We start from the raw sequence: 24,734 nt of genomic DNA, 5'->3' as shown, positions 1-24,734 counted from the left end.
TATTGACCCAGTTTTAAGATGTAAAGTTATCTATGTGTACTTTGTTAAATATTTCCCAATTATTTAGTATTCTAGTCAGCTGCACTCGCATGTGTTTGACATCTGTACCACAAGGTGGAGACAGGCTACTTCTCACCATACGGTTCCATTCATAGACCCACTTCTTTTGGGCATTCATTCTCCAATTACTGGACAGGTAAGTTGGTTGGTGTTTTTTGTTTGTTTCTCTATTACAAATACATTTAGGAAACACAGTGGGTGCTCCTCATTTGGGAAATGGCGAAACAGATTATGTACATTAATATGAGGGATTATTATTGTTGGGCTGTTGTTTTGTTCAGTTGTGTCCAATTCTTTGTGAACCCATTTGGGGGTTTTCTTGGCAAAGATAATGGAGTGGTTTGCCATTTCCTTCTCCAGCTCATTTTACAGTTGAGGAAACTGAGGCCAGCGGGGGAAAGTGACTTGCCCAGGGTCACACAGCTAGTGTCTGCAGCTGGATTTGAACTCAGGAAGAGTCTTCCTGACTCCAGGCTCAGCACTATATCCACTGCACACCTCACTGCCCCATTGCTGTGCTTCAAAAAATGACAAATGAATTCAGAGAATCACAGACTACAGAGCTGAATATAGAGCCCAGTTGCTCCCTAGTCCAACCTCTTTATACCTCAAAGGAAACTCTATTGTGACATACCCAACGAGGAGTCATTTGGCTTCTTCTTGAGGAAAGCCCCAAGGCAGCCCACTACACCTTTGGACAGCTCTAAATCTTGACATCAAGCCTATTTTTTTTTTTTTTTTTGCCATTCCATCCTTTGTTCACGGTTCTGCCTTCTGGACAAATATGCCCATTTCCGTCAGTCTTGAGCAACCAGCCATTGTCAGGATGATGGGCAACGTCACTATTCTGGTTACCCTCCTCTGGATTCTCCAGCTACCAATGGCCTTAAATTGTGGTACCTGGCACTGAACGCCCTTTGAGGACTACTCCAGGCCAGGCACCAGAAGGACTATCCTCTCTTTATTCTTGGAATCGCCGCTCCTTAATATAGAAACATACAAAGATTTAGATGAACGAGGCAGTGAAGAAAGCGGAGCCCAAAGAGCGATATGTGACTTCAGTGACGTCCCTGAAAACAACGCTCAGAAGTATCTGATCTCAGATGACAGGAGATGGCCACTTTTTGTTTAGAATTGCAGTTGAATGAAACAAACTCCCCTTTCATGGGAGAGAAGCGAGTGACCATAAGTGTAAAAGCCATATCCTGTCGGAAATGGCCACTGTCTTGGTGGGATTTGCTTGTTTGCTTTTGTGGTAAGAAAAGATTCTAAAGGAGATGTATTAAGAAACACTAGTAAAACTTTTAAAACAAACCCCTCCTGAATGAATATTTTTGTAGTTGGGGCGTTTTAAAAATATTTTAAGGTAGAATACTATTGCGGCCCGGAGTAAGGAAGACTCAGCTTCCCGAGGTCAAATCAGACACTTAGACAGATCAGACCCTCATAAGTTGTCTGATCCTGAGCAAGTCACTTCACCCTGTTTGCCTGTTTCCTCATCTGTGAAATGAGCTGGAGAAGGAAATGGCAAACCACTCCAACATCTTTCCCAAGAAAATCCTAAATGGGGTCACGGAGAGTCAGACATGACTGAAAAATAGCCAAAGAGCAAAGTGGAATTAGTAAAAAATTCCTATTGACTCTAGGCAGGATTCATTGTGCATTCTCAGATTCATCTCTGAGATGATATCCAGTTTACTGCCCTATCAAAAATGGGCCAGAAGTGCCTGGTTTCCCAATAGTCCTACCAAGATGGAATTCTTTTGGACTTTTTTTTGGAATGTTGTTTTTGTGATTGTCATTTTCCTTTGTCAGGTTGTGGAATTTGAGAATCTTTTCACGTGGTTGTATCTTACCCCCCAGTTTTTTTTTTTGGTCAGGTCCAATGCTCTAGTTTCTGAAATATTAAGTTAAGTCCTATAATTGGAAAAGGCCTCATCCAACATCCAGAAATCTCTTCTAAGTCCCTGACAAATGTTCCTCCAAACCATGTGAACCTCCCCAGGAAAACACTACCTAATGAGGGCCCCGTCCTTGTCCATGAGAGTGCTGTGGGTGCCCAGGGATGTAATCACCATGAGAAGACTCAAAAGAACAAACTCAAGGAATTTACCTTCTAGTTGGTGGGTTAAGCCGACAGAGGAGACTAGTGAGAATAGTCATCTCTGGGGTGTAACGGCTGCAGAAAACTTCGGACAAAGTGGGGCTTGAACTGGACCCGAGGGAGGTCCTGAGGGCACCCCCGGAAAGGGAAAAGTGGTTTCAGGACAAGTGAGGCGGCTGCCAGGCAACCAGCAGTAACACAGAATACTGTTCCTACTAAGCACACAGAATTCAGAACTTTACGAATCCTTAAAGCAGGAAGCAACTGTCTCTTTAAACTCTGCTCTTCTCACTGAGTTCCACAAATGGCTGAGATGTTAATGAGTGGAAATTGTCACACTAAGCGCTAAGAGAGAAAGTGCAAAGAACAGCGTCCTGAACATCTTTTGTTTTTCTATTTTCATGTTAATTGTAGTCCAGAAAACCTTATATTTAAAAAAGAAAATACATACACATATAAAACCATCGTTAAAATAACTGCTTTATAGACATAGGTTAATAAAATATTATGTACAGCGAGCTTCATTTTAAATGCCTACAATAAAATTATAATAACTTACTGATTTTTTTGACATGTCAAATTAAACGAACCAGGGCTAGAGCACTCTTAACACTGCATTTATTTGTTTTTTTTTTTTTTAAACAAAAATGCTTTTGTAGGAATGTTTCATTAGAAACTTGGTGCTATAAAAATAAAGCTATAAACAAGTATACAATTTTACATAAGCTGTAACATATATACAAATTATGTACATGTTTAAAAATCTTAAAACCACATTTTCCATGATTCCCAACATGCCTGAGAAAACAACAAAAGCAGAAAAGCACCCCCCCCCCCCCCATGAACACTTTCACTTCACAACACATACATAAATACAGAGACGTAATGGTGGGGGCATCAAGCAACTGCCTAAGAAACGGGCACGTTTCCTTCTGACTTTGCAGCCTCGTTTAAATACAAGCATTGCAGTCACATTAAAATCCTCTTCTGGAAAGGCCGCCTGGAGTGGCTGTACTGAGATGAATAAAATCACTTCCTTTCAAGCCAACAAAAAGTCATTTATTGAACAGATATCATCCAAAAGAACTCTTTTAATCAGCGGGGACCAGGAGCTGGATTAGCAAACATCACCAGGATGGAAGACAGACACTGTAATTTCTCCTTGATGTATTCTGGTAATTTTTCATTTTCCCCATATCTAGGTGAGGCAAGAAAGGTGAAGAAAAGATGATGTCATTGTCTCAGTTTGCTTATTAGAATTATGCCATACACTGAAAGCTATCACACTTTCCTCATAATTCTATTACAAGAAGTCACTATAGGAAACATTAACGATTAAAAAACATTAAGACTAATTTTATACAGTAAACCTGAGTACAGTACAAACCAGACATGTTTCCATTTTCTGTTTCCTTTTTCTATAGACCTGATATACTGAAATGGTACTTCAAGGTTCTGTTCTTTCCTTAGCGTGGATCTTTCTTTCACCAAGACAGATCACAACCCTTCTTCAAACATAATCTGGGAACTGTTGTGACCAATCTGGTGGTGAGGCCCTATAAATGTAGCGAGGCTGGTCCTCAGAAGACACACATTCTTATCACTGAGGATATGTTGAAACTTCTTTTGAGAACCTAAGGTCACCTCCAGACCATAAGGATTTTAGTGCCATTTACTAAGTAAGGAGAAAAAAAATCTAAGAATTTTTACTGTTTCTGAAATAGACTGAAAATCTGGTTTTACAAAACTCTCTAATCACAAATTATTAAGTTGGAGACTCTTCTTTGAAAGAAAATTCATCGTATGTTCTACTAAAATGTTACCACACTAAATTCAATTTTTTATAGTAGCGGGATTTTTGTATTTCACTAAAATCCCCTCAAACTTTCTCAGAAAGAGAAGCTAATGGCACCAGGCACGCATACCGAGTAAACTCCACACCGACACAGTCCATTGTGGAAGCGCATCCTCCCCCTCCCTGAGCCACAGCTCTTTTACAGGTATGGCTCAACGTAAACGTGATGGAATACTAGTGCGCTGACCTCTCCTCAGCGTAACGACCCACTAGGATTACAGGGGACACCGGTCACCGCCCACCTGACGAGAGAGTTTCCTAAAAGGCTTGTGGTGCACGGCCAATGTGTTTGAACTGACTGTACTTGTTTGGGATGGGTTCTGTTTTTCTCATGTTTTCAGTTGGGGTGAGGGTTGGGAGTAGGGGCTGCAGAGTTGGGGATGGAGGGTAAGAAGGTGGATCTGGGCTGATCAGACGATTAAAAAAAGCCCCACAGGTTTTGGGTCAAGAATGTGATTATGGTAGCAGGTAAACACAAGATGCTACACATCTGCTCGTCATCCAGAAAGGCTCTAAATTTCATAGGCTTACGAGATTACCTCTCTCCAGGGATACCAATACCCCCTATTCAATGTAATGGACAATTAGCTAATGAGCTATTACTACATATTTATCATTCAGTACAAAGTCTCCCAAATATTTTCTAGTAATGGTGACTTACAAAGCAGAAATTTGCTTAGAGTTTTGCTTACCATCAAAATACAATTTTCTTCTACTTAACAATAAGGTTTAAAACTTGAAAAAACGGACAGCTTGTTTTCTGCCATTATATTCTTCTCAAACATATTAGGGAGAACTCCAACATAAAGATGGAAACTTGCAGGTAGTACTTTAATTCACAAAGTCCTTTTAACTATTTTCTCTCTTGGAAAAGAGCATATTTATTTAAATCTTTATGCCTGATTACAGAATTACAGTATTAGAAGGCAATCAGGTCAACTCCTGAATCAGAGTCACTATGGCTTGATTTTATTTTCAGTCTCTCAAGTATAAAATTTAAACCTGGTCTATCAATTCCTGGAATATGGTCATGTGTCTAAGGCTACAGAAATAAATCGGCAGCAAAAAAACCCAACCAGGAAGAGCAGAGTAGCCAAATCTTTGCATTAATGTTTGAGAAAACATACACATGAGAAAAGACATTATGCTGATATAGAGTTGATTAATGAATGACAGCCTTCAAAATTAAAAGGACAATTTTATTCAATGTAATGTGGATAGAAAACAGGATAATTGAGAAGCATCTAGAACTTAGCAGTACCTCAGTGACTCACCTGGTTGTCTGGCCATTTGGTGACGTGTAAGTGATGGAGGGCACTCCGGCCTGAACCACCAACTGGGATCCATCATTGAACTGAACCCAAACAGCTCCACTGGTTAACTGGGAACAAGTGTTCAATATTATTCAGTACACAAGACCTTTAGGATTATATTTACATCTTTGATAGTGGTATTTAGCAGTACAATTATACATGAATATAGTAGAAACACACGGCGCCCAGGTGACAAAACAGAAAACTCAGAAAAGTATTTTGTGTTGAATGCTCTCATCTCCTGAAGGACTCCTTTAAAACTCCAAGATTAGGGTACTTTAAATTGTAAAAAGTCAAGGCCAAAGACTAATCTCTATCTAGGATCCTTAGAATTCTAGTAGACTGAAAAAGGTAGGGAAAAGACCTCTTTCTCACCCTCTCCTCTTACATCTACAATATTCAAATGCTAGGTGAAACCGAAAGGATTTTGTTGCTGTAGAGTGGGGATTTAGTATATGCATGAACCAAACACACACTGAACTTCTTAATAAGATTTCTGATTTTTAAAAAAAGTACCATTTCTCATAAAGAAAATGTCAGAAGGACTTAATCTTTTAGGGGAAAAGGGTGTTTTTCGGTAAAGTATGTAATTATAATGTGAAACCAAAAATTTATAATATTTATAAATTTATGATAATGAGAAAGAAATATTTTAAAAATCACTCTCCTGTTTGCTAAGTGCTCACCTGTGTAGCCCAACCAACATTTTTCACGAAAACAGACTTCAGAAGCTGGGCTGATTTTGGAAGATAATCCTTTGGGCTGGTAGAAGACCCTTCTGTTTCAGGCACAGCTGCTGTTATCCCAGATTCTTCATATGAAACAATCTAGAAACAGATAAAAGAAAGACTGCTAGTACTATTTTTAGAATATTATGACCTACTACACACTTTTATGTACAACCTTTAGCCATCATGGTGGGTCTTTATCAATCTAAAGCCACTTCAGCACAATTTTCTAATGCTACTGAAAACTCAAAACATAGCCACATTTTTACTTCTGGATAAGTTCTTCAAAGTGGTGGTATGCTTTGACATGTCAGGTACATTATTTTGTTCCAGAAGATTTAAGTAGTTGCTACAGGGGCAAATATCTGAATATTCTCAATGTTCAATGAATCTACCAGCAGAAATGGACCTGATTTTTAAAAGCATAATTTTTTGTATATATATATGTATATATATATAAGGCCTTCAATGGTAGCTTTAATGTTAATTTTTTTTCATTTCACATCTAATTATTCAATAAATGTTTAAACAAAATAGTATCAAAGTTAAATACTCTCATCTCCTGTTATAAAATAAAAATCTTTTGTAAAAGATCACTGTCATCCCATTTTCCTGTGGTGTGCTGGTAAATGCTTAGCTCTCCAGGAAAAAAATAATTGTGCACATGACACTTTTGAGTTTAATCTGCATTATTTACATTTTCTGTTGCTTTCTTAAGTGTAAACAATCAAGAATACAATAAAGTAAGCCCAGATTCCTGAGGTGTAAATGCTCACACTGGGAATTTCCCAATCTACTTTTCACGAGCCAGGATGAGCCAACCTCAGCACAGCCGTGGTGGCAGCCAACTACTGATTTTTACAAAGATGATCAGCCAGGCTGACTATCAGCTCTCAAGAAGTCTGTCACACTTGTACTTCTATTGCACAGTTTAAGAATACTGACTTAGGGGCAGCTAGGTGGCGCAGTGGATACAGCATCGGCCCTGGATTCAGGAGGACCTGAATTCAAATCCAGCCTCAGACCAAACACTTGACACTTACTAGCTGTGTGACCCTGGGCAAGTCACTTAACCCCAATTGCCTAAAAGAAAAAAAAAAAGAATACCGACTTACTGAAGGACTAGTGGGAGTTGCCTGGGGTGAAGCCGCTGAGTTGCTCGCCATCCCCCGATTTAATGATGCCGTATCTGGATCCACGCAAGTCGGAGGGGCCACAGCCTGGGGGGAACTGGGGTTGCCTGGCTTTCTGAAGAGAAAAAAAAAAGTTTTCCAAGTAAACATTTCCCCCCAAAACACTTTGCTCACCTGAAAAATCAAACTGTCAACTACTTTCCTGAGATAGGGACATTTCTGTTAAATTAACTTAAAAGAACAACGTTTTTAAGAAAAGAGGGCTCATTTTGTAAAACTCCACGTACCTTCCAATAATTATAGGAAAGAAGGGAACGCTTCCATTTTTTGTTTCTTCTACTGCAATAACAGACTCGAGTGCAAGGCATACACGATGTCCCTGTTTAAAAACAAAGAACTTCTGTCACTCCTTTGCCAGTGCTAAGAATGGGGTTATAAAAGGGCAAACAGACAAGCAGATCCGTACCTCATTAGCATGATCGACATACACTTTTATTTCTTCTTTCAAGCTACCAAGTTCAGTTCCTTCTTTCAAAGCGTACACTTTCCCAGATTTTTCAATCACATTAATTATGTCTTCTGTTTTGTGTATTTTTGCTCCTAAAAGAATAAACTTTTTAAAGCCACTTTTCAAAGAATTACAAGATTTTTTTCATTGAAAGATCGCATACAATTTTGCCCCCAGGAAAATACATCATTTATTTCCTGCTGGTCAGACTGTTAAAGCTCACTGCATCTTACTATCCATTTTTTTTTTCCAACAGATATATCCAGTCATATTTGGATGGCCATGGTGCTGCGTGGGTGAATCTACCAAGCGCCAGGAACCATGCCAGCAGAGGACAAATTCTACCAAGTCTTACCAAAGAGGAAGCTTTCAGCACAGGTCCACTGAGGTACCGGATGTATGTCATCCAAACAAACATTATCCTAGGCAAGTCTGGAGACAGAGACAGGGACTGAACTTGGGATTTCACTGTTACGGGGAACTCCCAGGTGAGCAAACTCCCTCTACCAATGCAGGCTGGCAACTTCACTTTAAAGAGTAGTAGTAGTAGTAGTAGTAGTAGTGGTATCAAACTCAAACAGAAACAGATTCTTGCAGGCGACAGATTGACTTTGGAAGCCATGAATTAACATTATACATACTGTGCTGTATTTTTATTTATTTTATTAAACATTTCTCAATTACATTTTCCTCTGGCTCCCACCACACTCAGGTTCTGTGGGAGCTATGCAGGTTTAATACCTCCCATCCACAGAACACACAGAGTTGAAACAACTCGCCCAGCGCCACGTGGCCAGCAAGTATGGAGATAGTCATGACCAAAATGGATGAAAGGGGATCAAGCTTTCAGGCCCCGCACTTCTCCTAAACTGCTGATTAGAGGGGCTGCTATCTGCTATCACTGGAGAAAGTATCCACCATCCACAAAGCTGTCTCTCTTCTAAGCACTGTGGTGTATGTACAGCTACCTGTTCCTACTATGTATAAGATGGGTAACCACCTCAAACGATGGATGTGGTCTGTGAAAGATATCTGTTAAGATCCCTGCACAAATTTTGTTTGAGAGAAAAGGCCACAAGGAGACTTAAATTGAATGAAATGCACACATATAAATTAAGGGAAAATTTAAAATGTCTATGCAGACCACATGATATTTTTTCAGGATCTGACATATTTCTATTTACAGTTATGCTTTCCACACTGAGGGAGATAGGGGCGTGGCATCCCCACGATCTGGAAAATCTGCATAACATTTTCTGGCCCTCCCTCTGTACCAGAGAAGAAGTCTGAATTTTTTCTTTTTCTTTTATGGAGTGCTTATAGTATCTTATTATAAAATTTGAGTTGATATTATATCATACTACACATATATTTTATGCATTTCTGAATTTCTAAACTTTTTTTTGGTGTCATTTGTGACTTCTGCAAAACTCCCCCCAAATTCCCACTTAATTTCTTATGCTGACCCTCCTTATATCGAAACCATGATGGGGAAAGTCATGGGAAGGGATAACTGTGTTTCTACATCAAAAGCAAAAAACGGGACTTCATTTACCTCTCTCCTGTCAAGAGTCAGTAAATCCCACCCCATACATGACTTGGCACATGTTTGGTACAAGCTGTATGTACAGCAAATTGCATTATAATGGGTTCTGCTATATTTCATAACATAATAAACAGGTATAGTCCCTGAAGGAAACAGTATCATTCCTTTTAGGTGAGCGCTTACCATCATAAAACCAAACTTCAAAATCAGCATGAGGGGAATTCTCCATCAAAATGCATTTAGCATACTTTGAAAAAAAAGTGATTTTGGGTGTTTTAGACCTTACAAGCTGTACAAATCTGGAAGCATACTGATACTTTCTCCAGTATTTTTCTGTAGGGACAAAGGGAGAAGAAAGGAATGTCAACATTGTGCATTGATTACTGGGAGAAATACCGATGGAATGAAAAACAGCATCTGCAAAAAGTCTTGCAATTTCACAGTTATTCCTGCTATTCTTTAAACATTCAAGTTCAGAGGTTAGTATATGCATCACATAAAACACAAATTTTCTGTTAAACAAAACATTCCTAAGTGCACTAATAGGAAACAAGGTGAAATATTGCAATGCACAATAACATTCCAAAGCAGCTACTGACTGAACTGGCAGTCTTTTAAGTGTCAAAGGTAATGTGGAATCTGTATTATACAATTCTACTAAAGAATACATCCTTACATCAGTTTTTATATTGCAAATAAAGAGGCACTGGGCCAAGGATCATTTTAACACTTCATTGTTCACGATCCCCAGCAAACGTGTGTCCTTGAAGCCCTCCAACAGCACACCTCACTATCAACATCAAGGGACAGCTCTCACCCTCAGGACATTCCTTCTCTGGGTTGACTCATCTCCCTCTAAATTCCACCCATAGCCTCAGTTCTGCTCTCCGGGGCCAAAGAAAATCGACCTAATTCCTCACCAAAAGACAGCAAATTCATGCCCCCAAGTCTCTTCTTTTTAAGGCTAAACATTCCCTAGTGCCTCCAGCTCATCTTCATGTGGCAGTTTCCAGCCTTTTCAATAAATCTACTTCTCAGTTTTGAGAAGTTAACCTTTTCTGACAAAATCTGACTCTTGAGCACTGAAAAGGCACATTACTCGAACAACTGAAATTGGGAGCCTACTATTAGTTAATATTTACGTGATACTCATGTAGCAGAAAAATACTGACAATCAGAAACATGGTATAAAGCAAATTTCTTCCCATCACTTGACTTGACCTGGCTATGATAAAAATTAGCCAAAGACATACAACATGACAATGTGTATATGTGTTTAATCACTGTAAATATAAACCTTATTTTTAAAATATATGTATATGCACATTTTAAAAATAAATTTTGTGATAATTTTTTTTACCGCAGTCATTTTCAGATATGACTCTCAGATTACTCTACAGTAATGAACCCAACTTTATAACAAAGCAAAAGCTAAGCATAATCAACCATTACCATGATCCTGGTTGATCGTGTAGGTAATACTCTTTCCCTTTACCAAGAGAAGGAAGGCAAGTTCTCCAGAACCAAGTCTAATCATTACAACTACTAAGAATTTATACAAGTTAAATTTTTTTCATGGAATGTTACCACATTCTCTTTAGAATCAATTTTTAATTAGTGAAAAAAAAATCCAATTACAAAGACCACCACCAACAGAAGTGAGATAAGACACATTATGTATCCCAGCCATGTCTACAGTAGAGAAAAAGTTTTACTTATACACACAAACACACACACACACACACACACACACAAAATCAACATTATGTAGCAAAAAGATTCCTGAACCTGGCAGTTGTGCGAAACCTGAGTTCAAATCCTACTGGGCACAACAGTGAGACCCTGGGAGCTACTCACTGAACCTCTCTGAGCCTGCTTCCTCATCTGTGAAATGGGGATAATACTACTCACACCTATCTGACAGAACTACTATGATGATCTAATGAGATAATTTAAGTAAAAGTACTTTACAAATCTTACGGAGCTATAGAAATGTGAGCAACTATTATAATTGTTGTTTCTTTTACTAAACTTTGTAACCTGCTATATCTACTCAGCAAAGGTATTTCAGAAAAAAATGACGTACCTGGTAAAGAATCAAAGCTATACCTAGACACGTCTTTGGGAGGAGGGAATGGTCTATTATCAAGAGGGAAACCTTTTCCATCATTTGGATAATAAATTGTGATCTGTGAAAATAAAAACCAGAATTTCACACTGTTAATCAAGAGACTATTTACGTTCTAACTAAAGGCTATGAAACTGACACAACCTGTGTCCTGGTTGTGCCTGCTTCTACTATGACTAATATTACACGGACTCCAGAAGGACCCTTTCTACAATTAAGTGCTTTTATTGATAAACTGATGCAATAAATTATACAAAAATAAACAAGTCAGTTAATCCTACATAACCAACCATATCTGAATATAGTCACAATGGCTTAAGAGTGACTGCAGCAGATAGTGCAGGCAGCCTCACTCTTCAAAGTAGTTTAGTATTTGTTAAAAGATAATACGGGTGGGTGGTCTATCTCCAGTAAGTCAGGACCATCATGATCCACTGCTTTTGTTCAGAGTTTATTTGCTGTTTAATTTTAACTTCAATATACATTAAGACAAACTTAGACTTACTCAATTAGATCGCACAAGGATTTAGAAAAATTCTAGAATAAATGTATTTCCAGAAGCCTTGGCATCCCACAGAACAAATCAAATGAGGAAACTCAAGAGGAAAAAGTGTTTTTTAAGACACCCCTGCAGCTTCCCACCGCAAAGCTCCCCCCCAACCGAGCAAACGGCTAAGTAGCAAAGACAGCGGGCTTTACCGAATTTCCATCGCTGGAAACTTGAAGAATTTCTTTCACATAGTCGTGGGAGGCCACCTCCTTCAGCAGCTCCACACACACTTCTTCTGTATCAAGGATACTCACCTAAAAACGAGAATCAAAAGCATTTCTTTGCGGCTTACTGGGAGTGCCATATGTACTTTATAAAGTTACACAACAGAGAAATTCAACCTCGGCTTCACCTTACCATGGGAGGTGAAAACATTAATGCCAAACTCATCTCTATGTGCAGCTGCTTCCTCGCTCCCTGTGTTAGCCTGTGTGCGCGGGGGAACCAACCCTTTAAAAGAGGCGGCAGGACTGAGCACGTGCACCCAGCTGTGAGAGAGCCCGTGAGAAAGGCGGCGGCAGAAGGGGAGGTGGGGGAAAGAGAACAAAAAAAGAAGAGCAAACCCAACAAAGCAACCGGAAACAAAGAAGGCAGAAGAGAGGATGAGACAGAGAAAACAAAGGGATCCTGACTGACGTACACTACTAATTAGAAGAAAAAAAGTTCAGAATTTTAGTAGCCAAAATCCCAAAATGAAGTTTTGTTCATCTAAGATGACTTTTTTTATACTTTTTTAAAATAAGCTTTAAGTAACATATAATATGCAAGTTCCCCAAAAGTTAAGTGGTCCAAAGATATGAAGAGTTTTTAAAAGAAGGAATGAAAATTATTAACCATCCAAGGAGGAAAAGCAGCCAAAATCATTGAAATAAAAGTGCAAAATAAAACAACTCTTGAAGTTTCACATTGCACCAAGCAACCTGGCAATGATAAAAGACTGGAAAGGTCAACACTAAAGAAACCACAAGAGTCTGGCACGTCAATATACTGTTGATGGCGTTACAAACTGATCGGCTCTTTTGGAAATCAATTTGTAACTACTAAAGAAAAGTGACTAACGTGTCCATAACCTTTGACACAGACATAGAGCTATTTGGTGTATGCTAACGAAACCAAAGACAGAGGAAAAGTTTCCATTTCTAGCAAGATATTCATGGCAACATTTCTTGAGCTAGGAAATGAAGTGGATGCCCACTGACTGGGGACTGGTTAAGCAAACTGTGATTTAAGGAAACATGAACATCATGGAATATCATTCAACTGCTATTTAAAAAAAAAGACAAGTATGAAAAATGTAGAGCAATTTGGAAAGGTCTAGAAATAAACTGATGCAGAACAAAGAAAGCAGGATCAATGTACACAATGACCACTACAAAAAGATAACAGCATTCCCATGAACCTAATGACCAATCCTGATCCCAAACAACTGAGTCTGAACCACTTTCCTTTATAGGAAGGCGGACAGAAGTACAGACCTACAACTGGAACAGCCCTGAGAAGTCATTCACCTAGTGCAACCCCTGTTGGAGGTTCTGCAGTTTTTCAGATGAGGAAACTGAGGCTCAGGGAGGGCAATTTGCCCAAGGTCACGTAAGTCAAAAATGGCACAGCTAGTATTGAAATTCAGGTCCTTTGATTCCAAATCTAATACGTTCCATTGCATGACACTGAAACACTGTGACCATCCAGATGGACTACAGGTATAGGACGCCACAGACATGCTCATGCTCACTGGACATGGTCTATGGTTTGCTTTGTTTATCTCTTTCTTTGTTAGATGGGACGATTCTAGGAGGGAGTGAATTGGGAAACAACAGTGATATTTAACAAAAGCATAAATTTTATGACTAATGTGAAAATATGTTTAATGTGAATGTATATGTACAGTCTATATCAGATCGCACACCGTCTTGGGGAGGGAGGCGGAGAAAATTTAGAACTCAGAATCTTATGGAAATGAATGCTGAAAACTAAAAACAAATTAATCAATTTTTAAAAAGCATTAAATTTAACTCAAAAGTCTGATATTATTATAAGATGAAATGGTTCTTTTGATTTCAAAAATAAACTAACACCCAGCACATTACGTCTGGTATTTCAGAAGCTTTTCAGCGTAATCAGAGTCATCTCTGGCAGCAACTGGTGCTTCATACATGCTTGTGGAACTGCATTTGAAAATTTTACACTTCCCATGGCCAGCTGACAGCCCAAGTCTAAACTACCCAAGAAGCAGAACCACTGTTTCGTTAAGTGTCTCCTTCATCACCACCATCTCTACGCGCTGGAGAAGGAGCAGCAGTGACTGTAACTAGACCCAGAGTAAGAGAAAGGCAGAGCTGTCACAGACAAACGTCATCAAGATATAAAAAAGCATCACTAACAACGTGTTCAATGAGACACGGTGTCAGTCTTTGATTTTGCTCTTTCAGCTAATGAACGCATACTTAGAACACGAAGACGTACCACTGCTTTTTTCGTTTTCTGCCTGATGGGCTTTAGCCTCCGGGCATTCAAAGGGGAGGTCACGCTCCGCAATGTAGGCTTCTGGTGGCCCAGCTGGGGTTCCATGCCCCTAGACTTGCTTGGTTCAGAAAGAGGATGGGGGCCAAACACAGGGGCTGGCTGAATGACTTCAGGTTCACGGTGATACGCAGGCATGTATTTCACGGCATGTGGCTGTCTGACACAACGTGCGTTGTCGGAAGCATCTGTATCCCTGTTAGCCATCCTGTCAGTCCATGCATTTCTCCTGGTGTCCTGCAAATCTGGATGACCCTGGACATTTCTGCTCGAGTTAATGCTGATGTGAGCAGAGGGCTCTCTTAACTGGGCTTAACAAAACCACACACAATAAAAGAGTTAATACAAAACTGTTTTAAGTTTATGGAAAAAAGCGGTACAGTATATGCACTGTTGGGGCTTAAAAATGTTGCTGCAATCAATGGAATTTTAAAAATAATTCTTATACAAGGACTCAATAGTTTTCAAATTAGGTAGATCTTAGAGTATTTCTTAAAATGAATGATCAGAACCATCTCCCTCATGGCACACTAGGGTCAATCTTTCAAAGTTTATTTAAAACCTTCACTGTATTTTTTAAAATATCATATTATAGGTTGGGATTTTTCTCTTCCCTCTCCTTTTAATGACAGATTACATTAAACAATGTATTTGTTAACTGGAGCAGTTGTACTATTACTAAGTCAAACGAATATTTTGTTCTTCCTTTTCAAATGAAGATGTTGACTGAAAATTGTATTTTAAAAGGCTAAGACAGATGATACCTACGTAAACAATTATGTAAATCTGCATTCCCTTCCTCAACAGCTGCACATGGGCAAATTAATTCCCTTTTGGGATACAAAAAAAAAAAAATTAAGTAATAGGAAGGGATTCAAAATTTGTGTTACTTAAACCACTGCTTAAATTACATGCTTATTACATACTGCTTCTGTCCAGTAGGTAATATAATACTCAGCAAGATCCCCTCCTTTCCTTCTGCTTCTTTTTTAACAGCCATGGCCCTTTTGATTTCTTCCCATCCCCCCCTTCTGGGTATCTGCCTTGTTTTCCAGTAAAAAATGCTCAGCATCCCAACTACCTTTCAATCATTATAATAAAAACTGAATGGCAGATGCTTAAATATATGCTTAGGTTACAGCAGAATCCATGACTAATTAGCGTACGGTTGTACCATCTGGGGATTAAGACGGCCAGATCTGCTTCTACTTGAAAAATATAAGTCCGTTGGGTACCACGGAAGGAGTAGCTCAATCGCCTTCCATATGTAAGGTGGGAAAAGGGATCCTTCTTACCACTCTCCTCTCCTCTATCCCCAGTGTCACCATTTACACATGTAGATCCGCCCCCCCAACCCCGGCCCTGCCTGCCGTGCCTTGTTATACATAGGCTTTCATTAGGGACCTACAATTGCCCTTTTCACACAACAGCCTGGCTGTAGTGAGCTCTGGGCTGTACTGACTGTCAGTCACTTCCATTTCCATGATCATCCTGTCTTTAAATTCCCTTTCTATTGATTCATTAGACTAAAAAACAGAATACGGGAGTTAAAAGAGACCTTAGAAATCTAGTCCAACTCATTTTACATCAGAGGAAGCCAAGGCTTAGGGAGGGCAAATGACTTGTCCTAGGTTGCAAAGCTGCTCAGTAGCAGAGCCAGGATGCTAACAGTTTTTGAGGGTCCCAGCTCAGCATTCCTTTCTACACATTCTCACCCCCAAGTACAGGGCAAGGCAGGCTTAGCAAGACAACATTTCACGTGAAGTTTTGGGGGCTTTAATGAATTCCAAGTTCAACAAGTAGGTCACAGTGGCCAAAAAGCTCACATAATCTTAGCCAGCATCAAGAGAAACAGCGTGTTCAAAGCAGGGAGAAGACGGTCCTGCTGAGATAATACACTGTGCTGGCATACTCTGTAATGGCCAAATCTTGGGAAGGACAACGATCAGAAAGGTGACGGGGCTAAAGCCGATGCCCTACCTGAACTGGCTGAAGGACTGTCAGGTGGGAGACGGCAAACACCAGGTAAATTTGTTTAAGCCCTGAGGGCTGAACTAGACCTCATGGGAGCAAGGTGCAGTGAGGCTGTTTCAGCTCCACGTAAGGAAAAATCTCCTAATGATTAAAGCTGCTCCCAAGTGGCACAGAAGGCAGGCAATCATCTTCAAGGGAGACAACAAAGCAAAGGCTGGACGGCACTGTCAGGGATGCTAGAGAGAGGCTTCCTGTCAGGCCAGAGTTGGATTAGATGAGCTCTGGTCACAGTCTATGATTATAAGTCATCATGCTGCCAATGAAAATGTTCCACAAATACTTACCATTTGCTTGCAAGTTTCCAAACCACTGCTGAACTGTTTCAGAGTGAGATGTCTGGTCTGAAAATGGAAAAGCAGATTTTCCTGGATGGGGAGGACTAGAATAGAATAAAATATAATGGTTTCATAATTCAGCAAAAATTAAGAAATTTTCATTTGAAAGAAGAAAATGTGCATAAGAAAAATCATTTTTCTTCATTTCAACAAGCATTTATTATTATTTATTATATGTACAGTGTCAGGCACTGGGGAGGCAAATAAAAAACAAACAGTAACAGAACCCACCTTCAGTGAGTTTACAGTCTGCTGGGGGGAACAACAGGCATTAACGGGAGTCAGGAAAGACCTCTATTTTAAATTACATTGGTTTTCCAAGAAAGAAAAGGACACAAAAATAAGGATAAAAACATTATGCTTGTCAAAAAAAAAAAAAAGTCTAACAAAATTAAGAAAGTGGAACATGAAGTAAATACTAAGCAATGTGGGCAAGGAGGAAGCACTAGGAACTGGGCCAGAAAGGCCTTGGGTAGTAGATGCCACTTGAGCTTCAACACCAAGGTTATCATGGTGTCTTTTCTGTTTATCGGTGTGACACCTACGGGTGAATGGATGAAGACTAAAGGAGCTCATCACCCTAAGGAACTGAAGGAATAGGGCCTCGGCCTCTCAATGAGCTCCTCAGCTCCCAGAAGTGTGGATGCCCCACTGGCACCTCACACTCCACACTTCCAAAATGGAACTCAGTACAGCTCCCGCAAAGCCCTCCCTTATCCTAATTTCCTTGATTTCTGTCAAATTCACCGCCATCTTTCCAGTCACTTAGGTTCTATCCCCCCATATCTAATCAACTGCCAAATCCTATCAATTCCAAATTGTCCCCTTTTCTTCAATGACAGAGCCAGTGGATTTGCTGAAACCCTTCCCATACTTAGCTCTTTCTAACTGTTCTCCATAACTCCAGGCTCTCCTTTCATGCTACCAACATGATATTCCTAAAGCATGGATCTCAACATGTGACTAAGTGTCTGTGGCTCCTTTCTGTCTCTAGGACAAATACAACCTCCTCTGTTTGACCCTGAAAGCTCTTCACAGCTTGGATCCAGTCGTCCTTCCAGACTGCTCAGTAACAGCCTCCCTCATGAACTCTACCTGCCAGGCAAAATGGTCCATTCCAAAATGGACATTCCACCTTTTACTTCCATGCCTTCATACGGGTATTCCCCTCATACCTGAAATACTCTCTCATCACTTCTGCCTCATGTCGAGCCAACAATTGTATTAAGAGCCCACTATGTGTCAGGTACCATGCTACAAAAACAGTACCTGTCCTCAAGGAGCTCACTTTTTAATTGGGGGAGACAACATGCAAATCAACTACATACAAACAGGATGTATACAGGATGAATCAGAGATAATCTCAGAGGAAAGACACAAAAACACCCCAGAGGACCAGGAAAGGCTCTTTGCAAACAGCTTCTGATAATCCGCTGGATCCATTCAAGGTCTACCTCAAGTGCCCCCTGCTACACAAGGCCTTTCAAGCCCAATTCTTAGTGCTTGCCACCCCTCAAACTACACGGCATTGATCTCATATGTATTTTACCTCTAATGATCAGTCTACATGTTGCACACCTGCCCCCACCCTCCAGCAGAATAGAAGCTCCAGGAGGGAAGAGGCAGCTATGGTTTTCGTCTTTGTACCTTTGGTGCCTGGAACATAAACAGGCTTAATAAATGCTTGTTGAATAGGAATTATTGTATGATAATGATAAGAGGGTTGGAAGAACTAATCTTACTGTGCTTGGTCTTTATCAGGTCTTTCAAAAAGGCCAGGAATATCTGAAGTGTTTTCTTGAAATATGTGAAAAACATTGGCATCGTTGTCAGCAGGTGAAAACCTCTCCTCGTTTTCGGGCCATCCCCTTCTGTGGGGCTTTGAGAGGATATCTGCTGAGTGACAACGCTCCACGGCCGGTGGTTTGGCTTGAGAATGACCACTAGACGTACCCGATCGATCAGAGGAGTGGGCTCTGCGTAGGTATCGAGAATGTGGCCTTTCTTCGACATCTTGCAGCAGTCTTCCCCGGCCACTATGACTGGTCTCTTGCCCTTGAATTCCCCACTGATTATAAAAACTGCTTCCATCACCAGATGAAAAATTACTCACATTCTTATTCTTTGGAAATATAGTCATTTTATTTGGAAGCGGCTGACCAAACAATAGTCTTTTCTTGTCCGGTAAACAACCACTTATACTGGCACTGGAAGAACCGGTAAGTGCTGTAGAAATTGTGGCATGTCCACTATCGATCGAATCTTCTACAGTTCCCGAATCTTTAATTCTCCCTGAAGAACTTCGACACATAAAAGGATGATCCAACACTGAAGACAGACTTAAACGTTCTGCTGGATTTCTACGAAGTAACTGATGAATAAGGTCCTTGGCCTCTTGTGACAAAAAGGCTGGCATCTCATAATCTGCCAGCACCACTTTACTTAATGTGTTTCTGACTGTGTCAGTGTCAAAAGGGGGTCTCCCAATAAGTAATGTATAAAACATACACCCTAGGGACCAAACATCAGATTCAAGTCCATGTGCACTTCTTGTGGCAACTTCTGGTGAAATATAATTAGGAGTTCCACATAACGTATAGTGTTTTTCATTTGGCATTTTCAATTGAGTTGCTAGACCAAAATCAGCAATCTTGATATTCATATTACGTGTGAGTAAGAGGTTAGAAAGTGTGAGGTCCCGATGTAATATACCATGAGAATGAAGATACAACATTCCTGTGATGATCTGGTGCATGAATTGTCGAGCTATTTGGAGGCAAAAAAAAAAAAAAAAATCAGTGCCAGCAAAATCCCTATTTATACAATAGGATGGCAAAGTAGCACTACAGTTATTCTACTACACTGGCTTACAGCTTTGCCACTGCTAACAATATCATACAAATACAATATAAACACTACTTCTTTGTCCCAGATGGCAACAAGAAATCAGAGGGAGTTAGGAGATCAAGAAATCTGTTATTCCCTCTTATAGGGATGCCTTTTCTTCAAAGGTGTCATAAAACCGGAATCTGAGTCCCATCTCTCCTATTTATTAGTCATGTGACCTTAAACCAGTCACTCATCTAGTGTGAGACTGTTTTTCCATCTATAAAATGAAAGTAACATCTACCCTACTTTAGTGGGTCGTTGTGAGGTTCAAATGACATAGGAATATTCTGTTAGCTTTAAAGCATAGCACACTGGGAAAAAAAAAAAAGCTGTGATGAGGATTATTTTTACATGAGATAATCAGGGGGCATTTTCTACATTTTCCTACCCCTACCTGGATGACAAGTCACAGTGAGGCGGTACTTTAAGCACCAGGACAGATACAATGGTAGCTTTCACTGGCAAACCAGCAAACACACTACTCCACCTTACCTAACTTTTTTTTTTTTAAAGAATATAGTCTAATTAAGGCATTAATACCCTCTAAAAAGTCCTTTTACTGATCTAGACTAGAAACTGAAATTGTTTTATTATCATGACTTTTGCAAAAATAACAACTCAAGACCAGTTAAAATATATATTAGTCTTTAAGAAAAGGATGCCTTACCACTTCCCATCTTTCTATGATTAAACTATTGTCTCAAAACAAAACATAGAGATAATATTAAGTTTGTCTTAATAACGACAATACCAAAAATTAAAGTGTTACATTGTGTTCAATTTCTGAAGACCATACCTTCACTTTCAGAGAAAGGTTTCATTCTATTCTTCAGGTACCTGTTCATTTCTCCATTATGACATATTTCTAATACCAGATACACGTAATTGCTATCTTCAAAATAGTTATAAAGCTGAAACACAGAAAAAAGAAAGATAAGCTAATAAGCAATTCCTGGGAGAAATACAGCCAGCCTCATTCTGGCATCTTCTCACCTCCAGGATAGAAGGATGTTTCAGTTGACAGTGTATCTTCACTTCATTCTGGACCCTCTGGACCATCCCAGCTTTGTGCATGGCCTTTTTATCAATCTAAAAATTTTTTAATAGATGACAATGTTAAATGTAAATTTTGCACTGTCAAAAAGAGTAATAATAACTACTTTTAGAATGAAATATTCTATTAGCTAGGGGCAGTTAGATGGCAGGGTAGTGGATAGAACGCTGGGAGTGGAGTCAGGAAGATTCATCTTCCTGAGTTCAAATCTGACCTCAGACACTTACTAGCTGTGTGACCCTGAGCAAATCACTTAATTGTGTTTGCCTCAGTTTCCTCATCTGTAAAATGAGCTGGACAAGGAAATGGCAAACCACTGCAATACCTTTTTTTTTTTTTTTTTTTTAAGGCAATTGGGGTTAAGTGACTTGCCCAGGATCACACAGCTAGTAAGTGTCAAGTGTTTGGTCTAGGGCCGGATTCTGCAATATCATTTATCAAGAAAACTCCAAATGGGATCACAAAGAGTTAGACATGGCTGAAAACAACTCAACAACAAGAACACTGTATGAAATACAAACGAATGAGAGGTGACTTCAGGAAGTCTGTTTTAAATCTAGCTATCAGATTGAAAAAAAGAAAAAGGAAATGACCTTTTAGATTAAAATAATAACTTGGGTTTTTAAAACAGGCTTTTCAGATTTTTGTCGGTGCCCCGGCCCTACCTTTTTATGATCCTACTTTAACCAGCTGTCCTTTCTCATCCCTGACCCACAAAAACTCTCCTTCTTACATAAGAAGTATGACCCCTACTAGAGGTGTAAAGAGGAAACATAAAGGAAAATCCTCCCTCCCTCCCTCCCTTCCAATTAGAAGATGATTCTAGATTTGATGTACATTTCTTGTTCTCTAAGGAGGAGAGACAGTGTCACTTTAGACTAGTTTTTGGCAGAAAGAGAATCAGATTTGGAATCAGTGAACAGAGTTCCAATCCCGCCTCTTCAGCTTTCGAGCTACCTGCCTTACCACAGAGAGGCAAGTCACTCAATCTCTCTGGGCCTCAGTATCCTCATGTGTCTCATGCAGGAGCTGGACTAGATAATCTGTAAGGTGTCTGCATGCAAAGTCCTATATTACTCTATGTTATCAGTTCCAACACAGCACTATAAACAAGTGGGCATTTAAAAAAATTACTCCTACAAATGATATATTTTTAAAATGTCAATGAAACTTTGAAAAAATACCAAAAACAGCAGAAGGAAGTTTAGAGGAGGACACAGATAAGCAGGGAAGAATTGGTAGTACCATGTTAGATTTGAAATAACAAAATGACAATTACAACGAACAGATTCACAGTTTCACAAACGATACTCTCTTTTGTGATCTTTGGATAGGGAAACGTTCATAACTGTCAGCCAACAATAGCTACAAAGAGAAATCAGACCCTTACAACCGGTAATAGCTTTGCCCAATCATAACGGCCGCCTTTTCTACAAACCAAGCTGACCCATTCCTGTCTTCTTCCCGACTCCTTGGCTCACACCGTCCACGGGGTTTTCTTGGCAGAGATGACGGCGCGGTTTGCCATCTCCTTCTCCGGCGGCTGTCCAGGGGGCCGGGCTCTTCGGGGTCCGAGGCCGAGGCTGGAGCTGAACTCTGGTCTCCACGACTCCGGGCCCAGCGCTCTACCCCCTGGGCCGCCCGGCCGCCCCCTCCTATACACCTGCCCACCCGCACACGCGGACAAACCCCGACGTCCACGGCCCTCCGAGAGGCGCAGGGCCGGCAATGAGGGCCGGCGGGCCGGGCGCTCCCGGCTCTGCCCGCCAGCAGAGGCACTCACCATTTTGATCGCAACCTCCAGCCCCGTGTGAATGGACTCCGCTCTGTAGACCCCGGCGAAAGACCCCTTCCCAAGGAGGCTTCCGACTCTGAAATCCTTAGGAACGAAAGGCGCGGTTAGAGAGGGGCTGTCTCCCAAGGGGGAGCCGGCGGGGACGGGTGCGGGGGCGCGGGGGCTCACCTCGATGGCCGAGCCGTCCCGGGGGCAGGGCATGGTGCCGCGGACTCGGGGTTCCTGCGACTGCAGACCAAGCGCCCTCCCCCCCGGAGGAGGACCGAGGGCCCGGGCCCCGGCTCCCGCCGCAGCTGCCGCCCAGGAAACCGCCGTCCCCAGGGACGGGGACGGGGGCGGGGGCCCCGCGGTGCCGGCTCATCGCAGGGCGCCAGCTGCGGCGGGAGCTGGGAGACCAGGACCCCGCGCCTCTCCAGAAGTGGTCTGGCCCACGCTCCTCCCCCCCGCCTCTCCCGAAGTGGTCTGGCCCACCCTCCTCCCCCCTCCTCGGAAGTGGCCTAGTCCAAATTCCTCGCCCTCCCGCCCCCCGCCCCGCCCCCTCGGAAGTGGTCTGGCCCCCGCCGTCCCCCCCGCCTCCTCGGAAGTGGTCTCTCCCGCGGGCCCGCCCAGGCCTCGGACCCTGCCCGCCCGGCCCAGAGCTCTCGCCGCGGTCCTTCGCACCGCCCCCATCCTCTGCTCCCACCTCTATCTTCTCCCCGATGTAAGCCGCCATGTTTCTGGGCTGTCACCGCCGTCAGCCGGGCTCGCTCCTTCCCGTAGTCCGTCGGAAGCGGCGCTCCAGGCAGCCGGCCGCCTTCGGCGCCCATCAGGCTCGGCTCTCTAGGCCGCCGCTCCGCGCGGCGGCGGCGACGGCGGCGGCGGCAGCGGCGCGGCCACCTCCGAGGTCCCGCCAGGAGCCGGGCGGCACAGCCACAGAACCATTTTGAAAAATTCCGCCCGTTGCCGTCAAAGCGAGGCTGGGCGCGTACGCGCTGACGTAAGCGCGCGGGGCGTGGCCGGCCGGGAGGCCCGGAGCGCGCATGCGTGCGGCGTCCGGAGGTCGGCCTGCTCGCGGTCCCGGCCGGGGCTACCCGACTGTGCCTCTGAGCGCTGGCGCACGTAGGCGCGTAAAGGCGGGGCTTCCTAGGGGCTTACTGACTGAGTATTCCTTGCTCCCCTCGTCTTTACAGAGGCGGAAACTGAGGCCCAGAGCCGTGCAGGGGCTTGTCTGAGGCCACGCTGGTCAGGGGAAGCGCAAGGATTTGAACCCTCATTGCAGTGGAAGGGCTGGGCTGTTGCCCCGTCGAGGTTCCCCCCTCAGTCATTCAGTCGGTCAGGCAGCATTTATTACGCGCCTGCGCTGTGCGTCCTTCCTCCTACAAGAGGAGCGTGACGTCATGGCGTCAGGTGGCTCGGACGTCCGTGGGGCGGGGCTGCGGCAGGGCCCCGGCCGTCCCGCGGCCCGAGAGCTGGGGGGGGGTAGGAGAGGCGGCCCGAGACGGACGGGCCCTGCCCTGGAGGAGCCCCCCCCCCAGAGCCCCGCCCAGAGCCGCACGCGCCCAGGCACTGCTGCCAGGGCTGGCCCTGGGGCCCTGAGGGCTAGGTGACCGGTGTTTGAGAGCACAGCTTGAACCTCGGGCACCAAGACCCTCTCAGGAGGATGGCTTTTTTGGTTTTTTTTTTCATATTCAACAATCACTTCCATAAGCTTTTGAGTTTTACATTTTTCTCCCCCTCCCTCCCCTCCCCAGGACGGTTTGCAATCTGATATAGGCTAGCCATATACATTCCTATTAAACGTTTTCACGTTGGTGATGTTGTGAATGAGAATTATAACCAACAGGAGGAACCACCAGAAAGAGGGAACAAAACACAACAGAAGGAAAAAAAAAAAAAGCAAATACTCTGCTTCAATGTGCATTCACACTCCGCAGTTCTTTCACTGGATGTGGATAGCATTTCCCATCATGAGCCTTTTGGAGATGTCTTAGAGCCTTGCATTGATGAGAAGGGCTCCGTCTATCAACGTTAGTCATCACACGGCGTGGCTATTACTGGGTGCAACGTCCTCCTGGTTCTGCTCACTTCACTCAGCATCAGACCATACAAGTCTTTCCAGATTCTTCTGAAGTCCGCCTGCTCATCACTTCTTATAGCACAGTAGTATTCCATCGCATTCATATACCACAAATTGTTCAGCCAT

The 24,734-nt window shown here is 42.2% G+C and overlaps 1 protein-coding gene and 1 long non-coding RNA gene across 4 annotated transcripts; one reads left to right on the top strand and one right to left on the bottom strand.

Moving 5' to 3' along the window:
- LOC114037639 lies at positions 1-9,682 on the top strand. Its single transcript, XR_003568472.1, has 3 exons — positions 1-196; positions 7,958-8,189; positions 9,574-9,682. It is a non-coding gene; the product is annotated as an uncharacterized LOC114037639 (long non-coding RNA).
- On the bottom strand, positions 2,761-23,345 carry PLK4 (polo like kinase 4). 3 transcript variants are annotated; one of them, XM_027854603.1, is made up of 16 exons: positions 23,235-23,345; positions 22,541-22,636; positions 20,697-20,792; positions 20,500-20,614; positions 18,557-19,580; positions 16,764-16,858; positions 14,389-14,756; positions 12,075-12,179; positions 11,334-11,436; positions 9,431-9,580; positions 7,660-7,793; positions 7,481-7,572; positions 7,176-7,308; positions 6,019-6,159; positions 5,294-5,400; positions 2,761-3,362 (listed from the first exon to the last, which is right to left on the bottom strand). In XM_027854603.1, the coding sequence occupies exons 1-16, from the start codon at positions 23,262-23,264 to the stop codon at positions 3,260-3,262; spliced, it is 2,892 nt and encodes a 963-aa protein (XP_027710404.1). In that variant the 5' UTR covers positions 23,265-23,345; the 3' UTR covers positions 2,761-3,259. The 3 variants fall into 3 exon arrangements, with proteins under 3 accessions (XP_027710404.1, XP_027710403.1, XP_027710405.1); XM_027854602.1 differs by lacking the exon at positions 23,235-23,345 and adding an exon at positions 22,721-22,789; XM_027854604.1 differs by lacking the exons at positions 22,541-22,636; positions 23,235-23,345 and adding an exon at positions 22,205-22,277.
- Between the last annotated feature and the right edge of the window lie 1,389 nt (positions 23,346-24,734).

The sequence above is a fragment of the Vombatus ursinus genome, unplaced genomic scaffold (genome assembly GCF_900497805.2).
Source record: "Vombatus ursinus unplaced genomic scaffold, bare-nosed wombat genome assembly UNPS02010461.1, whole genome shotgun sequence".
NCBI lineage: Eukaryota > Metazoa > Chordata > Mammalia > Diprotodontia > Vombatidae > Vombatus > Vombatus ursinus.
This window is presented reverse-complemented; position numbering and strand designations above follow the sequence as displayed.

Coding starts and splice junctions, on each gene's coding strand:
- PLK4 (XM_027854602.1), bottom strand. CDS start 22,753: ATGCCCTGCCCCCGGGACGGCTCGGCCATCGAG. Junction 20,615..20,696: donor AACATCCTTCTATCCTGGAG/GTGAGAAGATGC, acceptor TCTGTGTTTCAG/CTTTATAACTATTTTGAAGA. Junction 12,180..14,388: donor AGAAAACGAAAAAAGCAGTG/GTACGTCTTCGT, acceptor TCTCGTTTTTAG/GTGAGTATCCTTGATACAGA.